This window comes from Equus przewalskii, chromosome X, assembly GCF_037783145.1.
Source record: "Equus przewalskii isolate Varuska chromosome X, EquPr2, whole genome shotgun sequence".
NCBI classification, from domain to species: domain Eukaryota; kingdom Metazoa; phylum Chordata; class Mammalia; order Perissodactyla; family Equidae; genus Equus; species Equus przewalskii.
In genome coordinates, this window is record NC_091863.1 from 124,437,153 (window position 1) to 124,449,272 (window position 12,120).

The following is a 12,120-nucleotide window of genomic DNA, read 5'->3' on the forward strand; positions in this document are numbered from 1 at the left end:
TAATGTCTTACAGTTTTCAATGTATAGGTCTTTCATCTCCTTGGTTAAATTTATTCTTAGGTACTTTATTCTTTTTGTTGCAATTGTAAATGGGATTTTATTCTCGATTTCTCTTTCTGCTAGTTCGTTGTTAGTGTATAGAAATGCAACTGATTTTTGTGGGTTGATTTTGTACCCTGCAACTTTACTGTATTCATTATCTATAATAGTTTTTTGGTGGATTCTTTAGGGTTTCCTATAAATAGAATCATGTCATCCAGAAATAGTGAAAGGCATTGATTTGGTCAGCTGAGCACGCCTTGCTCACACAGGGGATATCAGAAGAGGAGAGACCTTGGAGAGAGGATGATGGTTTCAGTCTTGGATATATTTGAGTTTGAGGTGCACGTGGAGCACCCAGGTGGAGACGTCCAAGAGGCAATTGGATACTCATATCTGGAGTTTAGCAATGTGTCCATTCTTGTATCATTTCTATTATACCATATTAAAGTTTTGCATCGTTCCTAACCCCGTTTTTATTTTCCGAATAAAGCATAATAATCAACTTTGCACATTTTCTTTTAAAGAGTACACAAAAATCAGTTGTGCCTCAGGGACTTGTAGATTTAAATGTATTTTCAGTACCACCCCGTGACTTTTCTGCAGCCTTCAACACCTGCTTCCCCGTGCCCCCTCCCCCACCCCGAGCTAACATCGGTTGCCAGTCTTCCTCTTTTTTCCACTTGAGGAAGATTAGCCCTGAGCTAACATCTGTGCCAATCTTCCTCCACTTTATATGTGGGTTGCCATCACAGCATGGCTGACGAGTGGTGTAGGTCCATGCCTGGGATCTGAACCCAAGAACCCGGCAGCCAAAGTGGAGCATGCAGAACTTAACCACTGCGCCACAGGGCCTGCTGGCCCCCAGCACCCACTTTTATATGGCCCCAGGTAATAAACGCGTGAATAGCAACCATGTTTTTTACCATTCGCCTGGGGTAGGACTCCCATCATGACAGGACAGTCATATTTTTCCACTTCTGATCCTAGGGCAGAAATATCTCACAAAGGTAACCAGTTCTTAAGGCAGCTCTCCTTCCAGAAATTTCTTGTGACATGTGGCTTTGAGCAATCAAGGCTCTTTCAATCCCCCTGACCCTTCCCCCACCCTTATCTTAGGCTGTCATTGGGTGTCCAGCATCCCAGAGCTCCAACCCTTCTTTGAGGCTACATGTTCATGAAAAATATTTTTCATCATCACGGTCCTCTTCCAAAAATTTTGTGGGAGCTTCTCAGTGCTGTGTGAGTTATACAGGGTAAAGCAATTTTTACTTCTGGAAACAGTGCACCCTAGGTAACCCGAAAACCCTCTTGCTACCAAGCTACTTAAGAGGCTGGATAAAATTTAATAAATATCCTTTTCAATGCATATATGACGATGCATATATGCATGGAAGTTGACTCTCGGGTGTCAAAAAACAAAGAGGAACCTGAAGAGCAGATTGATGGGCATTTGAGTGTATGTTAGGCAGGTAGGATTTAATGACCATCAGGGAGAGGAGAAAAGCCTTGGCACCTCACCTCACAAGGGCTGTACAGTCACTTAAAGGATGGACTAGGAAAAAAAAATCTGCCCATCACCGTGGGGAGATGACCAAGGGAGTCTGGTCTCTTCAAGGGTTCCAGTGGACGAAAATAAAATACTTCCCCTGATAATTTGTAACTCTAGAGCTATTCTCATCCTGGTCTAAGGTTGGAATTAATGCCTCTTGTTTAGTCTAGGAAACCCCAAGCTCACAAATTAACGTAAAACAATATACCACCCCAGCGATACCCCTAGGTCTTCTGGCAGAAGTAAACACACACAACCTCTCTGGAGAGACACATGCTCAGTTCAGATCTCACAGAAGTCCCAGAGATAAAAGCTCTGCTCGAGAAATCCCTAAACTCACTATCAAAATTATAAAACACGTAAGGAAAAAAATTTCTGTGATTGTCAGCAATGACGAGCAGGATTAGACCACCAAGAACTTCAGATAATAGAACTAACAGAGAGTATAAAATATTTGTTTAAGATGCTTAGAAAAAAATAAGGAAAGAACAAGATTCTGTGGAAAAAAGAGGCTGGTTTTTAAAAGAACCAAGTGGAACTTCTAGAAATGAAAAGCAATATGCCCAGTGACATCAAAAGCTCAGAGGATGGGTTTAAAAGCAGATTCATCTGCTTCAGTGAGCTGGAAGATAGAGCCAAGGAAACTATTCAGAAGGCAACAAGGAGAGATAGGCAACGATAAAAGGTTAAGAAATATGCGCGGGGGGGGGGGGGGCGGGGGGGAATGCAAAAGTCCAAAAAAAAAAAAAAAAAAACCCAGCTAATAGGAATGACAGAATCAGTGAATAGGGAGAGTGGGCATAAACCAATATTCAAAGGGATACTGGCTGGAAATTTTCCAGATTTGATAAAAGATGTGATTTCTCATATTCTGAAAGCACAAGCCACACACAGAATCAATAAAACCAAATCGTGGGGAAACTACAGGCCAACAAAGACAAGGGGAAGATCTTCAAAGCTGGAAAGAAAAGACACAGTACTATCAAATGGATAATAAACTGACAGCAGATTTCTCACCAGCCACAACAAAATTGAAATCATATCGCTGATGCACCCAGGGGAAAAAAAATGTTAGCAGGCATGTCATACCCAACTAAGCTATCATTCAAGGATGAGGGTGAAGTAAGGATATTCTTGAACAAAGATTGGGAGGGTTGACCACTCACAAACTCTCACTAAAAGAACAGCTTAAAGATGTTCTTCCACTATAGGTAAATCGAACAGAGAAGAAAGAAGTAAGATGCAACAGAGGAACGGTGAACAAAGAAATTAGTGACCATGACCATGAGTCTAAAAGAGAATAGACTGTATAGAACTGTATAACTGACAAAGTTATAACTAAATGTTGTACAACATTGACTTGTAAGACTTGGTCCTTGTATTATTTGGGATGAAATTGGAGATGATGATTAACTTAAGACTTGATTTAAAAATGTAAGGAACTTGATAATCTCAGCTCCAATACTGTCCCACATATGAAAGATTTGAAATCTTAAATTTTTCTAAAAATTATTAACTGCAAGTTAACCAGAATATATCCCAGGGGAAAAAAATAACCGTTCAAAACCAAATGAGACATTTCTTTGTAAAAGATGGTGGAGCGAAGAAAGATCAAAGATTCTCCCTTCCCCCATCATACCTACTAGATAAATAAGAAAAGGTAAAAAAACAGGAGAAGGAGAGAAAGATAAGGAGGAGGAAGAGGAGAATAAAGAGAGGGAGGGAGGGAGGGAGAAAAGAAGGAACGTGTCTTCCAAGGAATGAAGAAAAAAAAAAAAAACAGAGAGAGAGTGAAAGAGAGAGAGCGATTCTGGTGAGGAGATTGGTTTGTTTAACATACTTCTTATTCTGTTCCCATTCCCCAGAAGCAATACTGAACAAAACAATGTGAATCAGTTAAATCTTGGGAATGAGATCTAAGGCCCCCTAAACTGAAGAGAAATGGACTGAGGGAATACGCAGGAAAAAATCAAGTAAATACCTTTGTGAACAGAAGCCCTTACTTGCCACCGTTAGATTTCACTAGCAGTAGGAAGGCTCCCATTTTTTTTCCATTTTCCAGGGCACCGCACTGAGTTGGGAGAATAAGTCAAATCCCTCAGAGTAGGTTACACCCTTGCATGGGTGGAGTGGAGTGTAATACATGATATGTAACAAGATATTAGAAGAAAAAAATAGATTGAAATCAATATCCAGCCCTCAAACTATAGTTATGGGATGGTAAGGTGTAAAGGGTGCAAAGAATTCACTTACACAATGTTAGAGCAAATGGAAAGTCTAGATAGTGCTTCCCATGATCGAAATGGAAAATAAATGGTATAGCAACCATGACAACAGTATACAAGGAGAGATAGGGAGAGGGAAAAGAAAACAAAGAGAGAGAGAGTGAGAGGGAGGGAGGGAGGGGGAGAGGAGAGAGAGGAGAGAGAGAGGGAGAGAAAGAGAGAGAGAAAAGACCAATATACAAGAAAACAAAGTGAGACTCCAAAGAACCACATAGCAGATCAAATAAATAAGTTATGAAGGGCAAGTCACAGAAGAGGCAAGCATAAAAATTGAAATAAGAGCAAGGAGGAAGGACTTTAGATGATCACATTAATGTTGATCCAACATTAAGATAATTTACATGCCTTAGGTAAAGAGCCTAATAAGTGGAATAGAAAAATATCCACAGCTAGAGTGTGAGAAAAGTTTCCAGAAATAAAGGAAGAATTGAATCTGTCCCTCAAAAGAACACACTCTCTACCAGGAAAAATCGATACAGGGCAATCAATACTGAGATATATTCTGGTTGTGTCATGTTACTTCAAGAAATAATTCTTCAGGAACCTAGGCACAAAAAAGCAATCACTTACAAGGGAATGAATTGGTTCCCTTTAAACAGAAAAGTAAAATGTAGCATTTCCAGAATGGTTCTGGTTCTGGGTAAGATGGAGCAAGCACACTCTACTGAATACAGCTATACAACACGGACAGGGTGCATGGAACAGCTATTTGAGGACTCTGAAAAGCAAACAGAAGCAGGCAGATTGGGGAATAAGACCACAATTTGAAGTATCACTGAAACACTGGTGAATTTACTTTTTTTTTCCTTCCATATCCTCGGTTCAGCGAAGCCTGAAAGTTAGACGCGGGCAATGGGGTGGACAGAGAGTGCTCTAGTTTTGACTTGAGGAGAGGGAAAGGGGAAGAGTAACTCTCAGAGAGAGTGAAGGAAATTCTCAGGTTTTCTTTTTTCCTTTATTTTCTCCGTTCTCTCATGTTCCAATCCATAGGCAATCCCGTGGCAGCAGGGGTGGTGACAGAGGCAGCAGTGACAGTGGCAGCTGCGGGGGCCTTGAGGTGCCTGAAACTCTGAAGCAAGGTAATCTTCCTCTCTGATTGTAAGAGCTGTGGTCCCAAGAGGGTGGAAGCACACATACATGACCTTTTTTCCCCTCTTGGTCTTCCTGCTGTATGACACCAGAAGAAGGCAAAGGTGCCGGAAGTGTGTGGCAGAGAAGGGTAATTAAGACCACAGCTTTCTGGCTAGAAGATTGAAAAGGGGAAGCTCAGGAAACCAAAAATACTGTGGAGATTGCAGAGAGGGAGGAGCTCAGGAAAGTAAACCCATGAAGCTGCGTATGAACTTCTGGGCTCACCCCCAAGCTGTGTATTCATGGATGTGATCCTACCCAACATACCAAAGACTTTGAGAACTGAACTAAGGGACAGACCTCGCCAGCTCCCAGACTGCTGATCATGTTTAACAGAACCAAATAGCATTGCAAAGTCTTTGAAAATAGAACTGACATTAAAACCACAAACCGTAGAGGGCTGGTCAGAACATGTGGCCTGAACCCAAATAAGGGGGGGAAAATGGACAGAGCCTCAGGGACCTGTGGAAATATAACAAAAGAGCCAACAGTTGTCTCATTGGAGTGTCAGAGGAGAGGAGAAAGAGGGTGGGGCTGAAAAAGTATTCAAAGAAATAATGGCTGAAATTTTTCCAAGTGCGGCAAAAGACACAAACCTACAGGTTTAAGAAGCTGAGTGAACCCCAAACAGAACAAGCCTAAAGGAATCCACGCCAAGACACATCACAGTCAACCTTCTGAAAACTAAAGACCTAGAAAAAAATCTTGAAAGCAGCAACAGAGAAACAACACCTTACCTGTAGGGAAAAGCAAGTAGAATGACAGTGGATTTCTCACCAGAAACCAGGGAGGCCAGAAGGAAGTGGTACAACACTTCTCGAGTGGTGGAAAAAAAAAAAAAAAAAAAAACCCAGAATCTTCTACAAAGTGAAATTATCCTTCAGGAATGCAGGAGAAATCAAGGCATTCTCAGATGAAGGAAAAGTAGGAGAACACGTTGCCACCAGACCTACCCTTATCCCACGGAGAGAAGTTTTCCATACGAGAATCCACTAGGCATGTGGAAAACTTTGGCTGAGAGTGATGTGCTCACCAATTCCCTCTAATATGGACATCTATCATGCTGCCTGGTATAGGGAGGAGACATCTCAGGATTTCCCATTAGCTCCTAGTACAAGTCCGGCCTGGTTGCTGCCCCCAACCCCTCCACTGAAATTGCCCTTGCCAAAACCCCCAGCAACACTTGCATTGCCTAGTTCAGTAAATATGTTCTAGTGCTTACCATTCTGGAACTCAGCAACTGTTCCTGAGTTTGTCACTTCTTGCTCTGCTCTCCTTCTGTCTTCCTTCTGAACTCCCACTCTCTTCTCCTTCTGGTTTGATTCTCTCCCAGCCCTCTCTTTTTTTCTGTGCAGACACTCCTCCAGTCTCCTTCCAAGAATTTTCTTCTTTTGTCTGCCCCTTAAAAGAAGTTGCCCTTGGTCCCCTTCTATGTTCTCTCTATGCACTCTCCCTGCATGATCTCACTACATCCATGTCCTCAAGAACAATCCTGATGACTGCCAAATCTATATCTCCAGCCCTGACCTTGCTCTTGAAATCCCGAGCCATTTATCCTTCATCTCCGTCTGGATATCCCACAAGCATCTCAAATCTCACATACTCCAAACTGAACTATCTATCTTCCCACCAATACCTGGACCTTCTCCTTCAGCCCATATCTCCAGCAATGGCTCCAAAGTCTGCAGTTGCTTCACCCTGCCCTCAGGGAGCCATGCCAGAGCTTTTCCTATCCCTCCCTCACCAATGCCCTACTTTTTCACTTGGCTAACTTCTACTCACCCTTCAAGTTTCAGCTTGGACACCAATTTCTCCAGGAACATTTCCTCAACCCCACAGGTCTGTGTAAGTTACTCCTCCTATGTGTTCCTATAGCACCTTGAACTTCCCCTCTCATAGTGCCCATCACAGTATAGTGTTGTAATTGTCAGGTCCCTTGCCTGTATCTTCCATCAGACTACATGCAGGGACTTGATCTATTTTGCTCATTGCTATTTCCTCCATGCCTACCACGGTCTCAGGCATAGAGTAGGCATTCAATAAATATTTGTTGAAGGAATGAACAAATGAATCATCGAGTCTCCAGCTGGGTTCAGCAGTATCAGAAATATGTAGCGAGAACCTACTCTGTGCCATTTTACTACCTAATTTTTCTTATTGAATCTGCCCCCCAGTGTTATCTACCAATGCCACCATCTTAGTTGAGATACCTATCATTTCTTGTCTGAAATACTGCAGCAGTGTTCTAACTCCAATCTCAATCCTCTCTGCTCTATTCTCCACACAGCTGCCAGAATGATCTTTCTGGAAACAAATCAAGTCATGTCACTCCCAAGCTTAATGGCCACAGTGAGTTCACTACAGCCTACAAGGTATTCCAAAACCTGAGCATAGCATAACAGAACCTCCATGTCTTGGCACCTGCCTGCCTCTTCTCCAGCTACATCAATCCCCACTCGCCCATGGGTACCTTACTCTCCAGCCTTAAGGAACTAATTGCAGGTCCTCCCAAATACCTTGGTTTCTCGTCATGCTACAGATCCCTTCACACACACACATTGTCCTCAAGTGGCTTGGCTGATCCACTCCTATGCTTTCAACAAACTGTTTATTGATCATTCCTTATGCACCATGACCAAGTGGGGTTTATCCCGTGAATGTAAGGTTGGTTCAACATATGAAAATCAATTAATGAAACACACCATATTGATAGAATGTGGGGGCGTGGACCTCATGATCATCTCATAGATGTGTGTGGGGGGGTAAGCATTCCAACACCCTTTCCTGAAAATAAATTCAACAAACTAGGAATAGAAGGGAACTTCCTCAACCTGATGAAGAGCATCTATGAAAAACCCACAGATAACATTATACTTAATGGTGAAAGACTGGGTGCTTTTCTCCTGGCATCAGGAACAAGACAAGGATGTCTGTTCTTGATACTTCTATTCAACACTGTACTCAAAGATTTAGTCAGTGCAATTAGGCAGGAAAAACAAAATAAAGGTATCCAAATTGGAAAGGAACAAGTAAAACTATCTCTATTCGTAGATGACATATTCATATACGGTGTGTGTGTGTGTGTGTGTGTGTGTGTGTGTATAATCATTAAAGAATCCACCACAAAAACACAAGAACCTATGTGAATATGTAACAGATGAGCTCAGCAAAGTTGCAGGATCCCAGATCAATGTGCAACAGTCGGTTGTATTTCTACACACTAGCAATGAACAATCTGAAAATGAGGTTAAGAAAATAACTTCTTTTATAGTATCATTAAAAAGAATAAAATACCGAGCAATAAATTTAGCAAAAGATGTGCAAGACTTGTACCCTGAAAACTGAAAAACATTGCTGAAAGAAATCAAAGAGGATGTAAATAAAAAGGCATCCCGTGTTAGTGGATTGAACATTTAATATTGATAAGATGGCCATAATCCCCAAGGCAATATACACATTCGATGCCATGCCTGTTAGAATCTACCTGGCTTCTTTCCAAAACAGTTGACAAGTCAATCCTAAAATTCATATGGAATGCAAGGGATGCAGATATCCAAAGCAATCTTGAGAAAGAAGAGCAAAGTTGGAGGAGTCACACCTCCCAATTTCAAAACTTACTGCAAAGCTACAGCAATCCTAAAAAGTGTAGTACTGGCATAATGATAGACATATAGGTCAATGTCTTAGAATTTGGAGTCAGAAATAAATCCATACACCTATAAACAGTTGATTTTCAATAACAGTGCAAAGATCATTCAATGGAGGAATGAATAATGTCTTCAACAAATGGTGCTGGGACAACTGGATATCCACAGATAAAGGAATGAATTTGGACCCCAATCTCACACCATGTGCAAAAATTAATTCTAAAATGGATCGCAGACCTAAATGTAAGGGCTGAAACTATAAAACTCTTGGAATAAAACATAGACGTAAATCCCCATGACCTTGGATGAGGCAATGGTTATTTAAATATGACAGCAGGGGGCCAGCCCGTGGCTGAGTGGTTAAGTTTGTGAGCTCCCCTTTGGTGGCCCCGGGTTTGCTGGTTTGGATCCTGGGCGCAGACCTACACACCAGCTCATCAGGCTACGCTGTGGTGGCATCCCACATAGAAGAACTAGAATGACTTGCAACTAAGGTATATAACTATGTACTGGGGCTTTGGGGAGAAAAGAAAAAGAGGAAGATTGGCAACAGATGTTAGCTCAGGGCCAATCTTCCTCACCAATGAAAAAGAAAGAAAGAAAGAAAAAGCATACTTTATGAAAAAATATGACAGCAAAGGCAGAGCCACAAAAGAAAAAAAAAAAAGAGCTAAATTGTAGGCCATCCAAATCAAAAACTTTTGTGCATCAAAAAGGACTCTATCTAGGAAGTGAAAGGACAACCCACGGGATGGGAGGAACATTTGCAAATCATGTATCTGATAAGGGCCTATTTTCCAGGATGTACAAAGAACTCTTACAACTCAACAACAAAAAAGACAGGCAACCCAGTTAAAAAATGGGCAAAGGACTTGAACAGACATTTCTCCAAAGGGCAAGAGGCACATGAAAGGATGCTTAACATCATTAGCCCGTAGGGAAATGCAAATGAAAACCACCATGAGCTACCACTTCACACCCATTGGGATGGCTGCTGCAAGCCAAACAAGACAAAACACACGGAAAAGAGCAAGTTTCGGGGAGGACGTGGAGAATCTTGGACCCTCACGCGCCGCTGCTGGGAATGCAAAATGGTAGCGCCGCTGTGGAAATCAGTGGGGCGGTTCCTCGGTAAATTAACCATAGAACTACCACGTGACCCCGCCATCCCACTCGCAGATATCTACCCAAAGGCATTGAGAAGAGGTGCTCCCACAGATCCCCGTAGGGAAATGTTCACTGCAGCGCTATTCCCAAGAGCCAGAAGGTGGCCATCACCCAAACGTCCATGCACTGGTGAATGGGTGGATACGCAGCGTGCGGTCTCTCCATACCAGGGAATCTCGCTGAGCCGCGAAGAGGAATGCAGCGCTGATTCGTGCTGCCACGGGGACGAACCACAGCGAAAACGTGATGCTAACTGAAAGCAGCCAGGCACCAAAGGCCACCGCTTTATGGTACGACTCCATCTGGAGGAAGTCTCCAGAAGAGGCCGACCTCTGTGGACAGGAAGCAAGAGTGGTTGCCTGGGTGCTGGCCGGTGGCGGGCTGGGGTGGGTTTGCGGGGCGGTGGAGGAGTCGGGGTTAGGGGTCGGGTGGGGCCGGCGGGTGGGGAGCGACGGCCGGACGGGCACAGGGGTTTCTTTTTGGGGTGGCGCCAACGTTTTGGAAGCGGGTAGTTGCGACGGTCACCCGGCCCCGCGGGTGTCCACTTGGTGGCAGTGGGTCGTCCCCACGTCTGTTGTTCTTCTCCGTCCAGGCTCCCAGCCAGGGGCAAGGGAACGCTCCCTCGAAGAGAGGGTCCAGGGCGCAGCGCGAGCAGGCTCGTGCCGGCGCCCGTTCTTGGCGGGCCCAGGCCCGCCACTTCCGGCGGCCAATGGGAGAGCGGTGACCTCACCGGATCTACCTGTCACGGCGCGTGCGCCCAGACCAACTGGGGGCCGGCCCGACGTCGCTAGGATACCGAGGAGGGGCCTGAGTACCGGCCGTCTTGAGAGCTTGGGGCGCCGCCGAGCCTTCGCACCTCGCCTCGCCGAACCTCACCGCACCTGGTCCCGCCGGTGGCACCTCTCCTCACCGCACCGCACCGCGCCGAGCCGAGCTGAGCCGAGCCGAGCCGAGCCGAGCCGAGCCGAGCAGAGCCGGAGGCTCCGCATCCCACCGCGCCGCCCAAGAGCTAGGCCCGTCGGAGGAGAACGCGCAGCCCACGCCCAGCATGCCGGGGAATCGCAGCCGTCGTCGTCGAGGGTCCTCCCACGGCCAGGGCCGGCCCCGCTCCCGCACCGCCCGAGCGCAGCTGTTGTTTTCCGTGAGCTGGGTGGAGCACCTCCTGCGGGAGGGCCACTACGCCCGGCGCCTGAGCCCCTCCGCCCCGGTCTTCCTGGCGGCCGTCATCCAGTACCTGACGGCCAAGGTCCTGGAGCTGGCGGGCAACGAGGCCTGCAAGAGCGGCAGGAGGCGCATCACCCCGGAGCTCGTGGACATGGCGGTCCACAACAACGCGCTGCTCAGCGGCTTCTTTGGCGCCACGACCATCTCCCAGGTGGCCCCGGGCCGGGAGTAGCTGCCCAGCGCGACCCGGGTCCCCGGGCCGACCGACCGTCGGGCCCCAGGCCCGCTCACAGCCCCGGGGCGGCCCCAGCCTGTCTGGGGCCTCGGGCACAGTCATGGGAAATCTCTAAGAATAAAGTGTTTCAGGAAACCCGCGTGCGTGCTTCGGTCACTTTGCGCGGGAGGTGCTGGTGCCGGGACGTGTCTCCTTGGAGGGAGGGGGAGCGGCGGGGGGTGAGCTCGGGGTGGCAGGGAGGAGTCGGGGATGACAGAGAGGAGCGGTGGACAGCGTGGGGTCGCGGGGGGCCTTGGGTGGGAAGGCTGGCTGGGGTGGGGTCGGGGGTGAGGCTGGGTGCGCAAGACTCCGCCACGGGCTCCGAACAAGTCAGAGCCCGGCCACGTCCCCGGAAGGACGGTGTTCGTTGGGAAGGATGGTGTTCGCTGGGGTGGAGCTCAAGTCCGGGACTGCGGCGTCGTGGCCCGGTGAACGTGCAGTGGCGACCGGGGGTGGGGGTGGCGGTGTGGGGCGGGGGGCGGCATGCGGGGGGAGGAGGTGGGCAGAGCGGTGGGCAAGGACTCCAAGGGGGCAGGGGCTTTGACGCGAAGATGGAGGACGGACGGACACTCGAGAAACAGGCAAAGTCGGCATGAGGGCCACGTGGATCCCGAGTTTCGCTTGGGTCGCGTTGCGTTAGAGACGCTGGGGGACGCCCCTAGCAACCTGGGCCAAAGAGCCGTCGCCTAGCAACAGCGGGCGCCCGGCCAGGCCCCGCCCCGTGGGCCCCGATTTGCATACGCAGCTCGCAGCCAGGCCAGGCCCTGCCCCAGGATGTCAGATTTGCATACAAGCTAGCACAAGGCAAGGCTCCCCCATTCAACATTCTTTTTAATTTTTTTTTCCAATTTTTTGGGTGTG

The 12,120-nt window shown here is 46.8% G+C and overlaps 1 protein-coding gene across 1 annotated transcript; it reads left to right on the plus strand.

The window, feature by feature from the left end:
• The first annotated feature begins 9,033 nt into the window (after positions 1-9,033).
• Positions 9,034-11,355, plus strand: LOC139081026 (histone H2A-Bbd type 2/3-like). Its single transcript, XM_070604656.1, has one exon. The coding sequence runs from the start codon at positions 10,870-10,872 to the stop codon at positions 11,215-11,217; it is 348 nt and encodes a 115-aa protein (XP_070460757.1). The 5' UTR covers positions 9,034-10,869; the 3' UTR covers positions 11,218-11,355.
• The last annotated feature ends 765 nt before the right edge of the window (positions 11,356-12,120 follow it).